The sequence below is a fragment of the Poeciliopsis prolifica genome, unplaced genomic scaffold, assembly GCF_027474105.1.
Source record: "Poeciliopsis prolifica strain line A6 unplaced genomic scaffold, Auburn_PproV2 SCAFFOLD084, whole genome shotgun sequence".
NCBI lineage: Eukaryota > Metazoa > Chordata > Actinopteri > Cyprinodontiformes > Poeciliidae > Poeciliopsis > Poeciliopsis prolifica.
Genome location: NW_026562459.1, coordinates 1,454,114 through 1,468,167, shown reverse-complemented (window position 1 = coordinate 1,468,167; position 14,054 = coordinate 1,454,114). Strand labels below are relative to the sequence as shown.

General features: G+C 37.5%; 2 protein-coding genes and 1 pseudogene across 3 annotated transcripts; all 3 read left to right on the top strand.

The window, feature by feature from the left end:
• Window positions 1-84: 84 nt before the first annotated feature.
• LOC129353110 (zinc finger protein 595-like) lies at window positions 85-1,444 on the top strand (the record flags this gene model as incomplete). The annotated part of the gene is given in 2 exon segments (XM_055022318.1): window positions 85-120; window positions 123-1,444. Coding segments are annotated over 2 exon segments (834 nt in total), but the record flags the coding sequence as incomplete, so codon positions are not given.
• A 954-nt stretch (window positions 1,445-2,398) lies between these two features.
• LOC129353134 (zinc finger protein 287-like) lies at window positions 2,399-12,724 on the top strand. 2 transcript variants are annotated; one of them, XM_055022359.1, is made up of 2 exons: window positions 2,399-2,659; window positions 11,206-12,724. In XM_055022359.1, exons 1-2 carry the CDS (start codon window positions 2,461-2,463, stop codon window positions 12,153-12,155), a joined length of 1,149 nt encoding a protein of 382 aa, XP_054878334.1. In that variant the 5' UTR covers window positions 2,399-2,460; the 3' UTR covers window positions 12,156-12,724. The 2 variants fall into 2 exon arrangements, with proteins under 2 accessions (XP_054878334.1, XP_054878335.1); XM_055022360.1 differs by lacking the exon at window positions 11,206-12,724 and adding an exon at window positions 3,445-4,388.
• LOC129353133 (zinc finger protein 732-like) lies at window positions 6,284-9,170 on the top strand (annotated as a pseudogene).
• Window positions 12,725-14,054: the final 1,330 nt, after the last annotated feature.

Below are 14,054 nucleotides of genomic sequence, written 5' to 3'. Positions count from 1 at the left end.
AGTGGTTGAGAGCAAAGATCAGGAAGAAGCAGCTGCTCTGGAGAGCAGTCTCTGTGTACCACTCAAAAATAAAATTCTTTCAAATGTGACATTTGTGGAGAATTTACCCACAACAGTGTAAATTGAAAAAACATTACAGAACTCACACTGATGAGAAACGTATTTCATGCGAATCATGTGGAAAAAGTTTCTCACGAAATGGAGCTTTAAATGACCATAGGAGAATTCATACAGGTGAGAAACCTTTTTCATGCGAATCTTGCGGAAAAAGTTTTACTCGAAACAGTAATTTAAAAGTTCACAAGAGAATTCATACAGGTGAAAAACCTTTTTCATGTGAATCATGTGGAAAAAGCTTCTCTCGAATTAGAGATTTAAATGACCACAAGAGAATTCATACAGGTGAGAAACCTTTTTCATGCAAACATGCCGAAAAGCTTCAGACGAGGTAGTGATTTGATGTCCACAAGAAAATTCATACAGGTGAAAAACCTTTTTCATGTGAATTATGTGGGAAAAGCTTCTCTCGAATTAGAGTTTTAAATGAGCACAAGAGAATTCATACAGGTGAGAAACCTTTTTCGTGTGAATCATGCAAAAAAAGCTTCAGACGAGTTAGTCATTTGAATGTCCACAAGAAAATTCATACAGGTGAAAAACCTTTTTCATGCCAATCATGCAAAAAAAGCTTCAGACGAGTTAGTCATTTGAATATCCACAAGAAAATTCATACAGGTGAAAAACCTTTTTCATGTGAATCATGTGGGAAAAGCTTCTCTCGAAGGAGAGTTTTAAATGAGCACAAGAGAATTCATACAGGTGAGAGGCCATTTTCATGCGAATTATGTGGAAAGAGTTTCCGTCGGATGAGTGACTTAAATGTCCACAAGAAAATTCATGCAGGAAAGATTCTTTGTTGATACAAATGATGCGGGAAAACGTTTTTCTCAAATTGCTCAATTTGTTGTCCACAAGAGAATTCATCCAGGTGAGAGGCCTTTTCCTGGATGATCCTGTGAAAAAAAGCTTCTCTCGAAGGAATAGTTTGAGCAATAACCTGAAAACTCATACATGTCAGAGACTATTTTGAAGCCAGTCTTGTGGAAAAGTTTTCTCTGAATATATGCAATAAATTACCAGCTCTTCACCCACTGGAGCTGAACGCACAGTGCCTCACACATTCCTCTTGGTTGCATCTGCAGAGAAATTAGTTCATCAATCAGTTGGATCTGCAAATGTGCATTAGTGAAGGATGTGAATTGTAACCTGTCAAATGAAGGATGGACTTCAGAATTTTCCAGTTGTTTAAAAAAATGACTTGTCAAATAGGAAAATATTCCCTTAACACAACCTCTGGTCCCATGACAGAATATAAAATTGGTTGCTCTCTGCACACTTGTCACTATTTTCTGAGTCTGTCTGACCCATTAAAACTGTAAATCCTTGCATCTGCCTTGTTTTCTTTTGGTCCAATACTGATACCATCACATTATTTACTGCTAGTGAATTATACATCCAACAGTCTGCATACAGGTTGTAATACTCTATTAGAAGGAAAAATTAAAATGAGAAAAATAGGAGTTCATCTGTTAAAGGTGGTAAAAGATACCGGGACAAGTTACTACTGTCCTGGTACATATTGGCCTCACTGATTAAATGCTGATGTACTTGAGGCAAACAGCAGTCTGTAGCTAAGCTAACCAAGTTAAATGGTTAATGATCACACACTACAAACTATCCAACTCTCTTGAAGAAAAACTGGGTTACAAATAGACATCATTTCTCAGGGTTTCCCTCAGGAAACTTGCTGAGCCCATTGTGTTTTCATATTAAAAAATGTTACTGACAATGTTACTGGAAAACATTGCCAACAATACTTTAATCCACAACTACAGATTCTGAAATTGAAAACGACGTCGATTAATGCTCTTTTAACAGAGACTGGAGAGACTCCAATGGAAGTTAGATGAATAAAATTACCTATATTGGATGGAAATGAAAAGTATAAAAGAAAATGTAACGTTAAGAGTAGGACATACCTGTCTAAATGATATTTTATGTCTGATAAGGAGGAAAAAATATGATAAAATGAAGGTTGTGGAGAGAAAGAAATGTAGAACATGCATTGATGAATTGTACAACATATGGCCTGAAAGGGAGAGATTGAGAAGAATAGTTAGGAGGACAGGAATGGAGTCTGAAAGGAATATTGGGAAATGACAGAAACATAGTGGATATTTACAGATTAAACAGCATTATATGTTCATCTTCAGAATACAAAATAATTAAAAAAAAAAACAGTATTTAATGGATGTAATGTTGCTACACACTCATGTACAGTAGGTGGCGCCATAGCTTCAGGTTGCTTGCGATCCGCCATAATAGAAAAGAAGAAGAAGCCTGCATACGCTAAGCTACTAAACTGCTGCATTGTCCCATCTGAGCGAATATTTCAGCACCATGTGTTCAGTTCAGCATCTCAGAGAGTTTATCAGAGAGAGACTAACTGCTGCTGCGGAGGAAATCTTCACAGAGGTTGAAAAAACCATCATTAGCTACGAGGAAGAGCTCGATGCTCAGCGCAGGATGATGGGGATCAGCTGGAAACCAGACATTAAGCTACACAGAGTCGGTTCGGAGCTGCAGAGGCAAAGTTCTGGTGGGTCTGGATGAAATGTTTTCACTGCAGACAGAGATCCGTCAGAGGAGATAGTTGCTGCAGCTCCAGCTGCTGCTAACTGGAACTGTTAGCTGCTAGCTCTGTTAGCTGCTAGCTCTGATGCTACAGAGTTTAGCACAAATAGAAACCTGGCCGAGTTTAGCCCTGACTAAATATATGACTCCAATATAAATTCTTTATCTGTAAGCTAATATGAGATTTTGTGAGTCTAATAATAATAATAATTGCATTCTTTTCAATCTTCTATGTCATCCATTTCCTTATGAACATCAAAACTCCTGCCTAATTTAAATAAATGCCCTCTTCTTTGTCTTTACTGAAGAGTGGCTTAGAGAAACAAATCTCTGTTTGATCACAGAGATAATCCAAAAAACCAGAATGCCATGTTTTACTGAGTAAAGTTTTACGTATTCTGATCCACTTTGAAAAGTGAGGTTACTCTGCAGGATACAAGTCAGATTAAAAACATATTGTCTTAATGTACAATGAGTTTCTTCACTGTATGGATGCCCTAAAATCAAGAATTAATTTAAAAACTAAAAAAACTGTATGAAACTGGACTGGGGACTAAAGTCTTTTGAACATTTTTGCCACAATTGTAACTTAGTGTGGTAGACACTTTATCTACTTTTCAGTTAAACTCTACTAGCTAATTTTAGATGGTATGTGTGATGCCTACTAACCACAATCTACAGAAAAAAGGCTGATCCATGAGATAGTTATCAATTAAATTATATTAATGATGTCATCCTTTGTTCTCACAGACCTCCAACAGCCAAGTCTCTCCAATGAGGAGGAAGTTTCTACCATCCAACTAATTTGTAGCCTGGCAAGTAGGTCCAATCAGGACCAGAAAGAAACAGAACATCATTGGACTGGAGAGGAAGAGATGGATCCAGAACCAAAATGGATTAAAGAAGAGGAAAAACCAGAACCTACACTACTCAAACATGAGGAAATAGAATATCCACTAATGTACGCAAAAAAGGAGGCGCTTGATTCTTCAATGCTTCAACATGAACAGCAGCCACTAGAACATTTCCCAACGGAACAGGACCAGAAGAACCTCTGCAGCAGTCAGGAAGGAGAGCAGCAAACTGTGCAGAAACAGTTTGCTGCTTTGATTGAGACTTCTACTGTTCAGGAAGATGAAACGAATGAAAAAGAGACAAAAACAGAGCGACTTTCCCTTCATGTCTCTCCAGTGGTTGAGAGCAAAGATCAGGAAGGAAGCAGCTGCTCTGTGTCAAAGAGTCAGTCTGGTACCAACTCAAATAAAAATTCTTTCAAATGTGACATTTGTGGGAGAATTTACCCACAACAGTGTAAATTGAAAAAACATTACAGAACTCACACTGATGAGAAACGTATTTCATGCGAATCATGTGGAAAAAGTTTCTCACGAAATGGAGCTTTAAATGACCATAGGAGAATTCATACAGGTGAGAAACCTTTTTCATGCGAATCTTGCGGAAAAAGTTTTACTCGAAACAGTAATTTAAAAGTTCACAAGAGAATTCATACAGGTGAAAAACCTTTTCATGTGAATCATGTGGAAAAAGCTTCTCTCGAATTAGAGATTTAAATGACCACAAGAGAATTCATACAGGTGAGAAACCTTTTTCATGCAAAACATGCCGAAAAAGCTTCAGACGAGGTAGTGATTTGAATGTCCACAAGAAAATTCATACAGGTGAAAAACCTTTTTCATGTGAATTATGTGGGAAAAGCTTCTCTCGAATTAGAGTTTTAAATGAGCACAAGAGAATTCATACAGGTGAGAAACCTTTTTCGTGTGAATCATGCAAAAAAGCTTCAGACGAGTTAGTCATTTGAATGTCCACAAGAAAATTCATACAGGTGAAAAACCTTTTTCATGCCAATCATGCAAAAAAAGCTTCAGACGAGTTAGTCATTTGAATATCCACAAGAAAATTCATACAGGTGAAAAACTTTTTTCATGTGAATCATGTGGGAAAAGCTTCTCTCGAAGGAGAGTTTTAAATGAGCACAAGAGAATTCATACAGGTGAGAGGCCATTTTCATGCGAATTATGTGGAAAGAGTTCCGTCGGATGAGTGACTTAAATGTCCACAAGAAAATTCATGCAGGAAAGATTCTTTGTTGATACAAATGATGCGGGAAACGTTTTTCTAAATTGCTCAATTTGTTGTCCACAAGAGAATTCATCCAGGTGAGAGGCCTTTTCCTGGATGATCCTGTGAAAAAAGCTTCTCTCGAAGGAATAGTTTGAGCAATAACCTGAAAACTCATACATGTCAGACTATTTTGAAGCCAGTCTTGTGGAAAAGTTTTCTCTGAATATATGCAATAAATTACCAGCTCTTCACCCACTGGAGCTGAACGCACAGTGCCTCACACATTCCTCTTGGTTGCATCTGCAGAGAAATTAGTTCATCAATCGTTGGATCTGCAAATGTGCATTAGTGAAGGATGTGAATTGTAACCTGTCAAATGAAGATGGACTTTCAGAATTTTCCAGTTGTTTAAAAAAAATGACTTGTCAAATAGGAAATATTCCCTTAACACAACCTCTGGTCCCATGACAGAATATAAAATTGGTTGCTCTCTGCACACTTGTCACTATTTTCTGAGTCTGTCTGACCCATTAAAACTGTAAATCCTTGCATCTGCCTTGTTTTCTTTGGTCCAATACTGATACCATCACATTATTTACTGCTAGTGAATTATACATCCAACAGTCTGCATACAGGTTGTAATACTCTATTAGAAGGAAAAATTAAAATGAGAAAAATAGGAGTTCATCTGTTAAAGGTGGTAAAAGATACTGGGACAAGTTACTACTGTCCTGGTACATATTGGCCTCACTGATTAAATGCTGATGTACTTGAGGCAAACAGCAGTCTGTAGCTAAGCTAACCAAGTTTAAATGGTTAATGATCACACACTACAAACTATCCAACTCTCTTGAAGAAAAACTGGGTTACAAATAGACATCATTTCTCAGGGTTTCCCTCAGGAAACTTGCTGAGCCCATTGTGTTTTCATATTAAAAAATGTTACTGACAATGTTACTGGAAAACATTGCCAACAATACTTTAATCCACAACTACAGATTCTGAAATTGAAAACGACGTCGATTAATGCTCTTTTAACAGAGACTGGAGAGACTCCAATGGAAGTTAGATGAATAAAATTACCTATATTGGATGGAAATGAAAAGTATAAAGGAAGAAAATGTAACGTTAAGAGTAGGACATACCTGTTTAAATGATATTTTATGTCTGATAAGGAGGAAAAAATATGATAAAATGAAGGTTGTGGAGAGAAAGAAAATGTAGAACATGCATTGATGAATTGTACAACATATGAGCCTGAAAGGGAGAGATTGAGAAGAATAGTTAGGAGGACAGGAATGGAGTCTGAAAGGAATATTGGGAAATGACAGAAACATAGTGGATATTTACAGATTAAAGACAGCATTATATGTTCATCTTCCGAATACAAAATAATTAAAAAAAACAGTATTTAATGGATGTAATGTTGCTACACACTCATGTACAGTAGGTGGCGCCATAGCTTCAGGTTGCTTGCGATCCGCATAATAGAAAAGAAGAAGAAGCCTGCATACGCTAAGCTACTAAACTGCTGCATTGTCCCATCTGAGCGAATATTTCAGCAACCATGTGTTCAGTTCAGCATCTCAGAGAGTTTATCAGAGAGAGACTAACTGCTGCTGCGGAGGAAATCTTCACAGAGGTTGAAAAAACCATCATTAGCTACGAGGAAGAGCTCGATGCTCAGCGCAGGATGATGGGGATCAGCTGGAAACCAGACATTAAGCACAGAGTCGGTTCGGAGCTGCAGAGACAAAGTTCTGGTGGGTCTGGATGAAATGTTTTCACTGCAGACAGAGATCCGTCAGAGGAGATAGTTGCTGCAGCTCCAGCTGCTGCTAACTGGAACTGTTAGCTGCTAGCTCTGTTAGCTGCTAGCTCTGATGCTACAGAGTTTAGCACAAATAGAAACCTGGCCGAGTTTAGCCCTGACTAAATATATGACTCCAATATAAATTCTTTATCTGTAAGCTAATATGAGATTTTGTGAGTCTAATAATAATAATTGCATTCTTTTCAATCTTCTATGTCATCCATTTCCTTATGAACATCAAAACTCCTGCCTAATTTAAAGAAATGCCTCTTCTTTGTCTTTTGCCTGAAGAGTGGCTTAGAAAAACAAATCTCTGTTTGATCACAGAGATAATCCAAAGAACCAGAATGCCATGTTTTACTGAGTAAAGTTTCTACGTAGTCTGATCCACGTTGAAAAGTGAGGTTACTCTGCAGGATACAAGTCAGATTAAAAACATATTGTCTTAATGTACAATGAGTTTCTTCACTGTATGGATGCCCTAAAATCAAGAATTAATTTAAAAACTAAAAAAACTGTATGAAACTGGACTGGGGACTAAAGTCTTTTGAACATTTTTGCCACAATTGTAACTTAGTGTGGTAGACACTTTATCTACTTTTCAGTTAAACTCTACTAGCTAATTTTAGATGGTATGTGTGATGCCTACTAACCACAATCTACAGAAAAAAAGGCTGATCCATGAGATAGTTATCAATTAAATTATATTAATGATGTCATCCTTTGTTCTCACAGACCTCCAACAGCCAAGTCTCTCCAATGAGGAGGAAGTTTCTACCATCCAACTAATTTGTAGCCTGGCAAGTAGGTCCAATCAGGACCAGAAAGAAACAGAACATCATTGGACTGGAGAGAAGAGATGGATCCAGAACCAAAATGGATTAAAGAAGAAGAGGAAAAACCAGAACCTACACTACTCAAACATGAGGAAATAGAATATCCACTAATGTACGCAAAAAAGGAGGCGCTTGATTCTTCAATGCTTCAACATGAACAGCACCACCAGAACATTTCCCAACGGAACAGGACCAAAGAACCTCAGCAGCAGTCAGGAAGGAGAGCAGCAAACTGTGCAGAAACAGTTTGCTGCTTTGATTGAGACTTCTACTGTCAGGAAGATGAAACGAATGAAAAAGAGACAAAAACAGAGCGACTTTCCCTTCATGTCTCTCCAGTGGTTGAGAGCAAAGATCAGGAAGGAAGCAGCTCTCTGTGTCAAGAGTCAGTCTGGTACCAACTCAAAAAAAAGTCTTTCAAATGTGACATTTGTGGGAGAATTTACCCACAACAGTGTAAATTGAAAAAACATTACAGAACTCACACTGATGAGAAACGTATTTCATGCGAATCATGTGGAAAAAGTTTCTCACGAAATGGAGCTTTAAATGACCATAGGAGAATTCATACAGGTGAAAAACCTTTTTCATGCGAATCTTGCGGAAAAGTTTTACTCGAAACAGTAATTTAAAAGTTCACAAGAGAATTCATACAGGTGAAAAACCTTTTTCATGTGAATCATGTGGAAAAAGCTTCTCTCGAATTAGAGTTTTAAATGACCACAAGAGAATTCATACAGGTGAGAAACCTTTTTCATGCAAAACATGCCGAAAAAGCTTCAGACGAGGTAGTGATTTGAATGTCCACAAGAAAATTCATACAGGTGAAAAACCTTTTTCATGTGAATTATGTGGGAAAAGCTTCTCTCGAATTAGAGTTTTAAATGAGCACAAGAGAATTCATACAGGTGAGAAACCTTTTTCGTGTGAATCATGCAAAAAAGCTTCAGACGAGTTAGTCATTTGAATGTCCACAAGAAATTCATACAGGTGAAAACCTTTTTCATGCCAATCATGCAAAAAAAGCTTCAGACGAGTTAGTCATTTGAATATCCACAAGAAAATTCATACAGGTGAAAACCTTTTTCATGTGAATCATGTGGAAAAGCTTCTCTCGAAGGAGAGTTTTAAATGAGCACAGAGAATTCATACAGGTGAGAGGCCATTTTCATGCGAATTATGTGGAAAGAGTTTCCGTCGGATGAGTGACTTAAATGTCCACAAGAAAATTCATGCAGGAAAGATTCTTTGTTGATACAAATGATGCGGGAAACGTTTTTCTCAAATTGCTCAATTTGTTGTCCACAAGAAATTCATCCAGGTGAGAGGCCTTTTCCTGGATGATCCTGTGAAAAAAAGCTTCTCTCGAAGGAATAGTTTGAGCAATAACCTGAAAACTCATACATGTCAGAGACTATTTTGAAGCCAGTCTTGTGGAAAAGTTTTCTCTGAATATGCAATAAATTACCAGCTCTTCACCCACTGGAGCTGAACGCACAGTGCCTCACACATTCCTCTTGGTTGCATCTGCAGAGAAATTAGTTCATCAATCAGTTGGATCTGCAAATGTGCATTAGTGAAGGATGTGAATTGTAACCTGTCAAATGAAGGATGGACTTCAGAATTTTCCAGTTGTTTAAAAAATGACTTGTCAAATAGGAAAATATTCCCTTAACACAACCTCTGGTCCCATGACAGAATATAAAATTGGTTGCTCTCTGCACACTTGTCACTATTTTCTGAGTCTGTCTGACCCATTAAACTGTAAATCCTTGCATCTGCCTTGTTTTTCTTTGGTCCAATACTGATACCATCACATTATTTACTGCTAGTGAATTATACATCCAACAGTCTGCATACAGGTTGTAATACTCTATTAGAAGGAAAAATTAAAATGAGAAAAATAGGAGTTCATCTGTTAAAGGTGGTAAAAGATACCGGGACAAGTTACTACTGTCCTGGTACATATTGGCCTCACTGATTAAATGCTGATGTACTTGAGGCAAACAGCAGTCTGTAGCTAAGCTAACCAAGTTAAATGGTTAATGATCACACACTACAACTATCCAACTCTCTTGAAGAAAAACTGGGTTACAAATAGACATCATTTCTCAGGGTTTCCCTCAGGAAACTTGCTGAGCCCATTGTGTTTTCATATTAAAAATGTTACTGACAATGTTACTGGAAAACATTGCCAACAATACTTTAATCCACAACTACAGATTCTGAAATTGAAAACGACGTCGATTAATGCTCTTTTAACAGAGACTGGAGAGACTCCAATGGAAGTTAGATGAATAAAATTACCTATATTGGATGGAAATGAAAAGTATAAAGGAAGAAAATGTAACGTTAAGAGTAGGACATACCTGTCTAATGATATTTTATGTCTGATAAGGAGGAAAAAATATGATAAAATGAAGGTTGTGGAGAGAAAGAAAATGTAGAACATGCATTGATGAATTGTACAACATATGAGGCCTGAAAGGGAGAGATTGAGAATAATAGTTAGGAGGACAGGTATGGAGTCTGAAAGGAATATTGGGAAATGACAGAAACATAGTGGATATTTACAGATTAAAGACAGCATTATATGTTCATCTTCCGAATACAAAATAATTAAAAAAAACAGTATTTAATGGATGTAATGTTGCTACACACTCATGTACAGTAGGTGGCGCCATAGCTTCAGGTTGCTTGCGATCCGCCATAATAGAAAAGAAGAAGAAGCCTGCATACGCTAAGCTACTAAACTGCTGCATTGTCCCATCTGAGCGAATATTCAGCAACCATGTGTTCAGTTCAGCATCTCAGAGAGTTTATCAGAGAGAGACTAACTGCTGCTGCGGAGGAAATCTTCACAGAGGTTGAAAAAACCATCATTAGCTACGAGGAAGAGCTCGATGCTCAGCGCAGGATGATGGGATCAGCTGGAAACCAGACATTAAGCTACACAGAGTCGGTTCGGAGCTGCAGAGACAAAGTTCTGGTGGGTCTGGATGAAATGTTTTCACTGCAGACAGAGATCCGTCAGAGGAGATAGTTGCTGCAGCTCCAGCTGCTGCTAACAAGAACTGTTAGCTGCTAGCTCTGTTAGCTGCTAGCTCTGATGCTACAGAGTTTAGCACAAATAGAAACCTGGCCGAGTTTAGCCCTGACTAAATATATGACTCCAATATAAATTCTTTATCTGTAAGCTAATATGAGATTTTGTGAGTCTAATAATAATAATAATTGCATTCTTTTCAATCTTCTATGTCATCCATTTCCTTATGAACATCAAAACTCCTGCCTAATTTAAATAAATGCCCTCTTCTTTGTCTTTACTGAAGAGTGGCTTAGAGAAACAAATCTCTGTTTGATCACAGAGATAATCCAAAAAACCAGAATGCCATGTTTTACTGAGTAAAGTTTCTACGTAGTCTGATCCACTTTGAAAAGTGAGGTTACTCTGCAGGATACAAGTCAGATTAAAAACATATTGTCTTAATGTACAATGAGTTTCTTCACTGTATGGATGCCCTAAAATCAAGAATTAATTTAAAAACTAAAAAAACTGTATGAAACTGTACTGGGACTAAAGTCTTTTGAACATTTTTGCCACAATTGTAACTTAGTGTGGTAGACACTTTATCTGCTTTTCAGTTAAACTCTACTAGCTAATTTTAGATGGTATGTGTGATGCCTACTAACCACAAACTGCGGGGAAAACCAGGCTGATACATGAGATAGTCGTCCATTAAATTACATTAATGATGTCATCCTTTGTTCCCACAGAGCTTCAACAGCCGAGTGTCTCCAATGAGGAGGAAGCTCTTGCCATCCAACAAGTCTGGAGCCTGGCAAGTCGGTCTAAACGGGACCGGAAAGAACCTGAACATCAGTGGACTGAAGACAAACAGATGAAACCGGAACCTAAATGGATTAAAGAAGAAGAGGAAAAACCTCAGCGGACTGAAGTGGAACAGATGGGACCAGTACCGAGATGGATTAAAGAAGAAGAGGAGGAACCAGAATCTACACTGCTCAAACATGAGGAAATAGAATATCCACTAACAAATGTAAAAAAAGAAGAGTTAGATTCTTCAGTGCTTCAGCATGAACAGCAGCCACTAGAACATTTCCCAACTGGACAGGACCAGAAGAACCTCTGTAGCCGTCAGGAGGGAGAGCAGCAAACTGTGCAGAAACAGTTTGCTGCTTTGATTGAGACTTCTACTGTTCAGGAAGATGAAATGAATGAAGAAGAGACAAGAACTAAGCAGCTTTCCCTTCATGTCCCTCCAGTGGTTGAGAACAAAGATCAGGAAGGAAGCAGCTGCTCTGTGTCAGAGAGTCAGTCTCGTACCAGAATAAAGAAAAGATCTTTCAAATGTGACATTTGTGGGAGATGTTACCCACAACATTATAACTTGAAAAACCATTACAGAACTCATACTGGTGAGAGACCTTTTTCATGTGAAACATGTGGAAAAAATTTCTCTCTAATTAGTCATTTAAATCGTCACAAGAGAATTCATACAGGTGAGAAACCTTTTTCATGTGAAACATGCGGACAGAGGTTCTCACAAATTAGTCACTTAAATCGTCACAAGAGAACTCATACAGGTGAGAGGCCTTTTTCATGCCATTCTTGTGAAAAAAGCTTCTATCGAAGGGATAATTTTAGCAGTCACATGAAAACTCATAGAGATCAGAGGCCTTGCCTTAAATTGCCTTGCTGCTGAAATAAATAAAATTTGATTGATTGAAACCAAACTTGTGGAACGATGTTCTTTGAAATTGATTATTTAGAATCCACATGGGCATATTTGTTGTTTGAATTGTTAAAATAGACTTTTTACACCATTTTAGTTTCTCAAGAATTCTCAGCTGTCAAAGAATGATGGGCAGTAGCTCTAAGTAGCTGTTAGGAGAACCTGGCCTAGTCAAAGGCCAGACTTCAACCTTACTGAAATCCAGATTTGTTAACAGACATCTGTTGAAACATATTTTTTGTAAATCTAAATGATCTGCTGCAGGGTTAAAACAAAACAAAGTGAATGTTGCTCCACAAACACGATGTTCAATTCAGTTTTGAGGTCCAACCCCAACTTCTGTTTCCTCCACTTCATTTCTCTCACTGCAGGGGGTCAGATAAAAAATTTAGATAATTCTTTATCTAAATCTATTGTAGTTCCACTGATATTTTTTTCTTGTTTTAATTAATTATATTTTAAGTTATTTTTCAGTATCCTACTTCCTTTCATCATATTTCATTAATTTGGTTTGATTCCCAGTTTATCACCAAATGTGTTTTCTGTCAGTAACAGTTTGAGAAAAGTTATTTTTTTGATAATTCAGCTGTAGCATTTGGCTATTTGTTAATAAACTCTCAGACTTGATTGAAAACAAGCATTTCTGTGATCACTCCTTTTTGCTTGAAGAGTTTCTTCTGTCGGTAGTTTAAATTCATTCCTTCAGAGGTAACTTTCAGGTTTGACTTATGATTCCAGAGATACTGGAACTCAAACTGCGATTCAACAAAATAAACAGTTCATTAATAAAAACCTTTTTTTTTAATCATTGTTAATATTGATGTTAATTTTGATTCCCAAAATTGCTACTTTGCTAATTCTCAGCGATGGTTTAATGCCTGACCAACTGCAGAGCCTAATGGAGAATCAAACTCATTATTATTTGAATCTTATTCAAATAATAATCTGATCTGTTGAAGGAAATGATAACATGTGGTATTTATTACAGAAAGACTACAAAATTCCATGGTAGCAAATTCCTTGCATGATCAAATATATTATTGATCAATATCTGGAGGTGCTAAACTTCCCTAAAACAGACATAATGATGTAGATGCTTACAGCACATTTTAACAAGGTTGACTCTGGACTGATTCTGCCCCTTGTGACATGATTTGGTGTTAAACCAGCAGTAAGTTTCTGTTTCCAGAAAACAAGATTACGTCATCCAGATGCATGTGTTACAAATCTCTGGTTTCACCTCTGTTTACAAAAGAGAAACATTTCAGAACAGTTAAGTGTGAAAATTTCCTTTTGAGTTTCTGAAATGTATGAGACAGTTTTCAAGCTGGATAAACATGACACCACTCTCTCTTCTTCCTGCTCAAACATGCATTGAAGCTGGGAGGAACCAGCAGCTGCTGAAGGTGAAAGCTGATTGGCTGCAGCCTCTTTCCAATCAGACATTAATGTAGACCAGAAGTCAACCCTGGTTTTGGTTTCAGAAAATGAAACTCACAGTGACTGAGAGCGAAAATGGAGCAGAATCAGCTGGACTGAGAAACTTTCTCCTGTTCGATCTGCCTGGATCTTTGCCTTGTTCTAAACTAGTTTCAGGTGAGGCGTCAGTTTGTAGTGACCATTCAGTGCTTTGACCACACTGTGTGGGAAGGGTCGGCTTTTGGGAGGTGAAAAGGGAGAGAAGACATCATTTTGAGGTTCCTTCAGGCCTAGAAGATGTAAAGCATCTTATAGTTTAAGCTGTGTGGCAATAGCAAGGCATATAAAATAAACAGCAAAGCTATGCACACACAGCAAAGTGCGTCTGTGTTATACTAGCGGCAACAAATGTTGCAATGCTTACATTCACTCTTATGTTCAAAATATGGA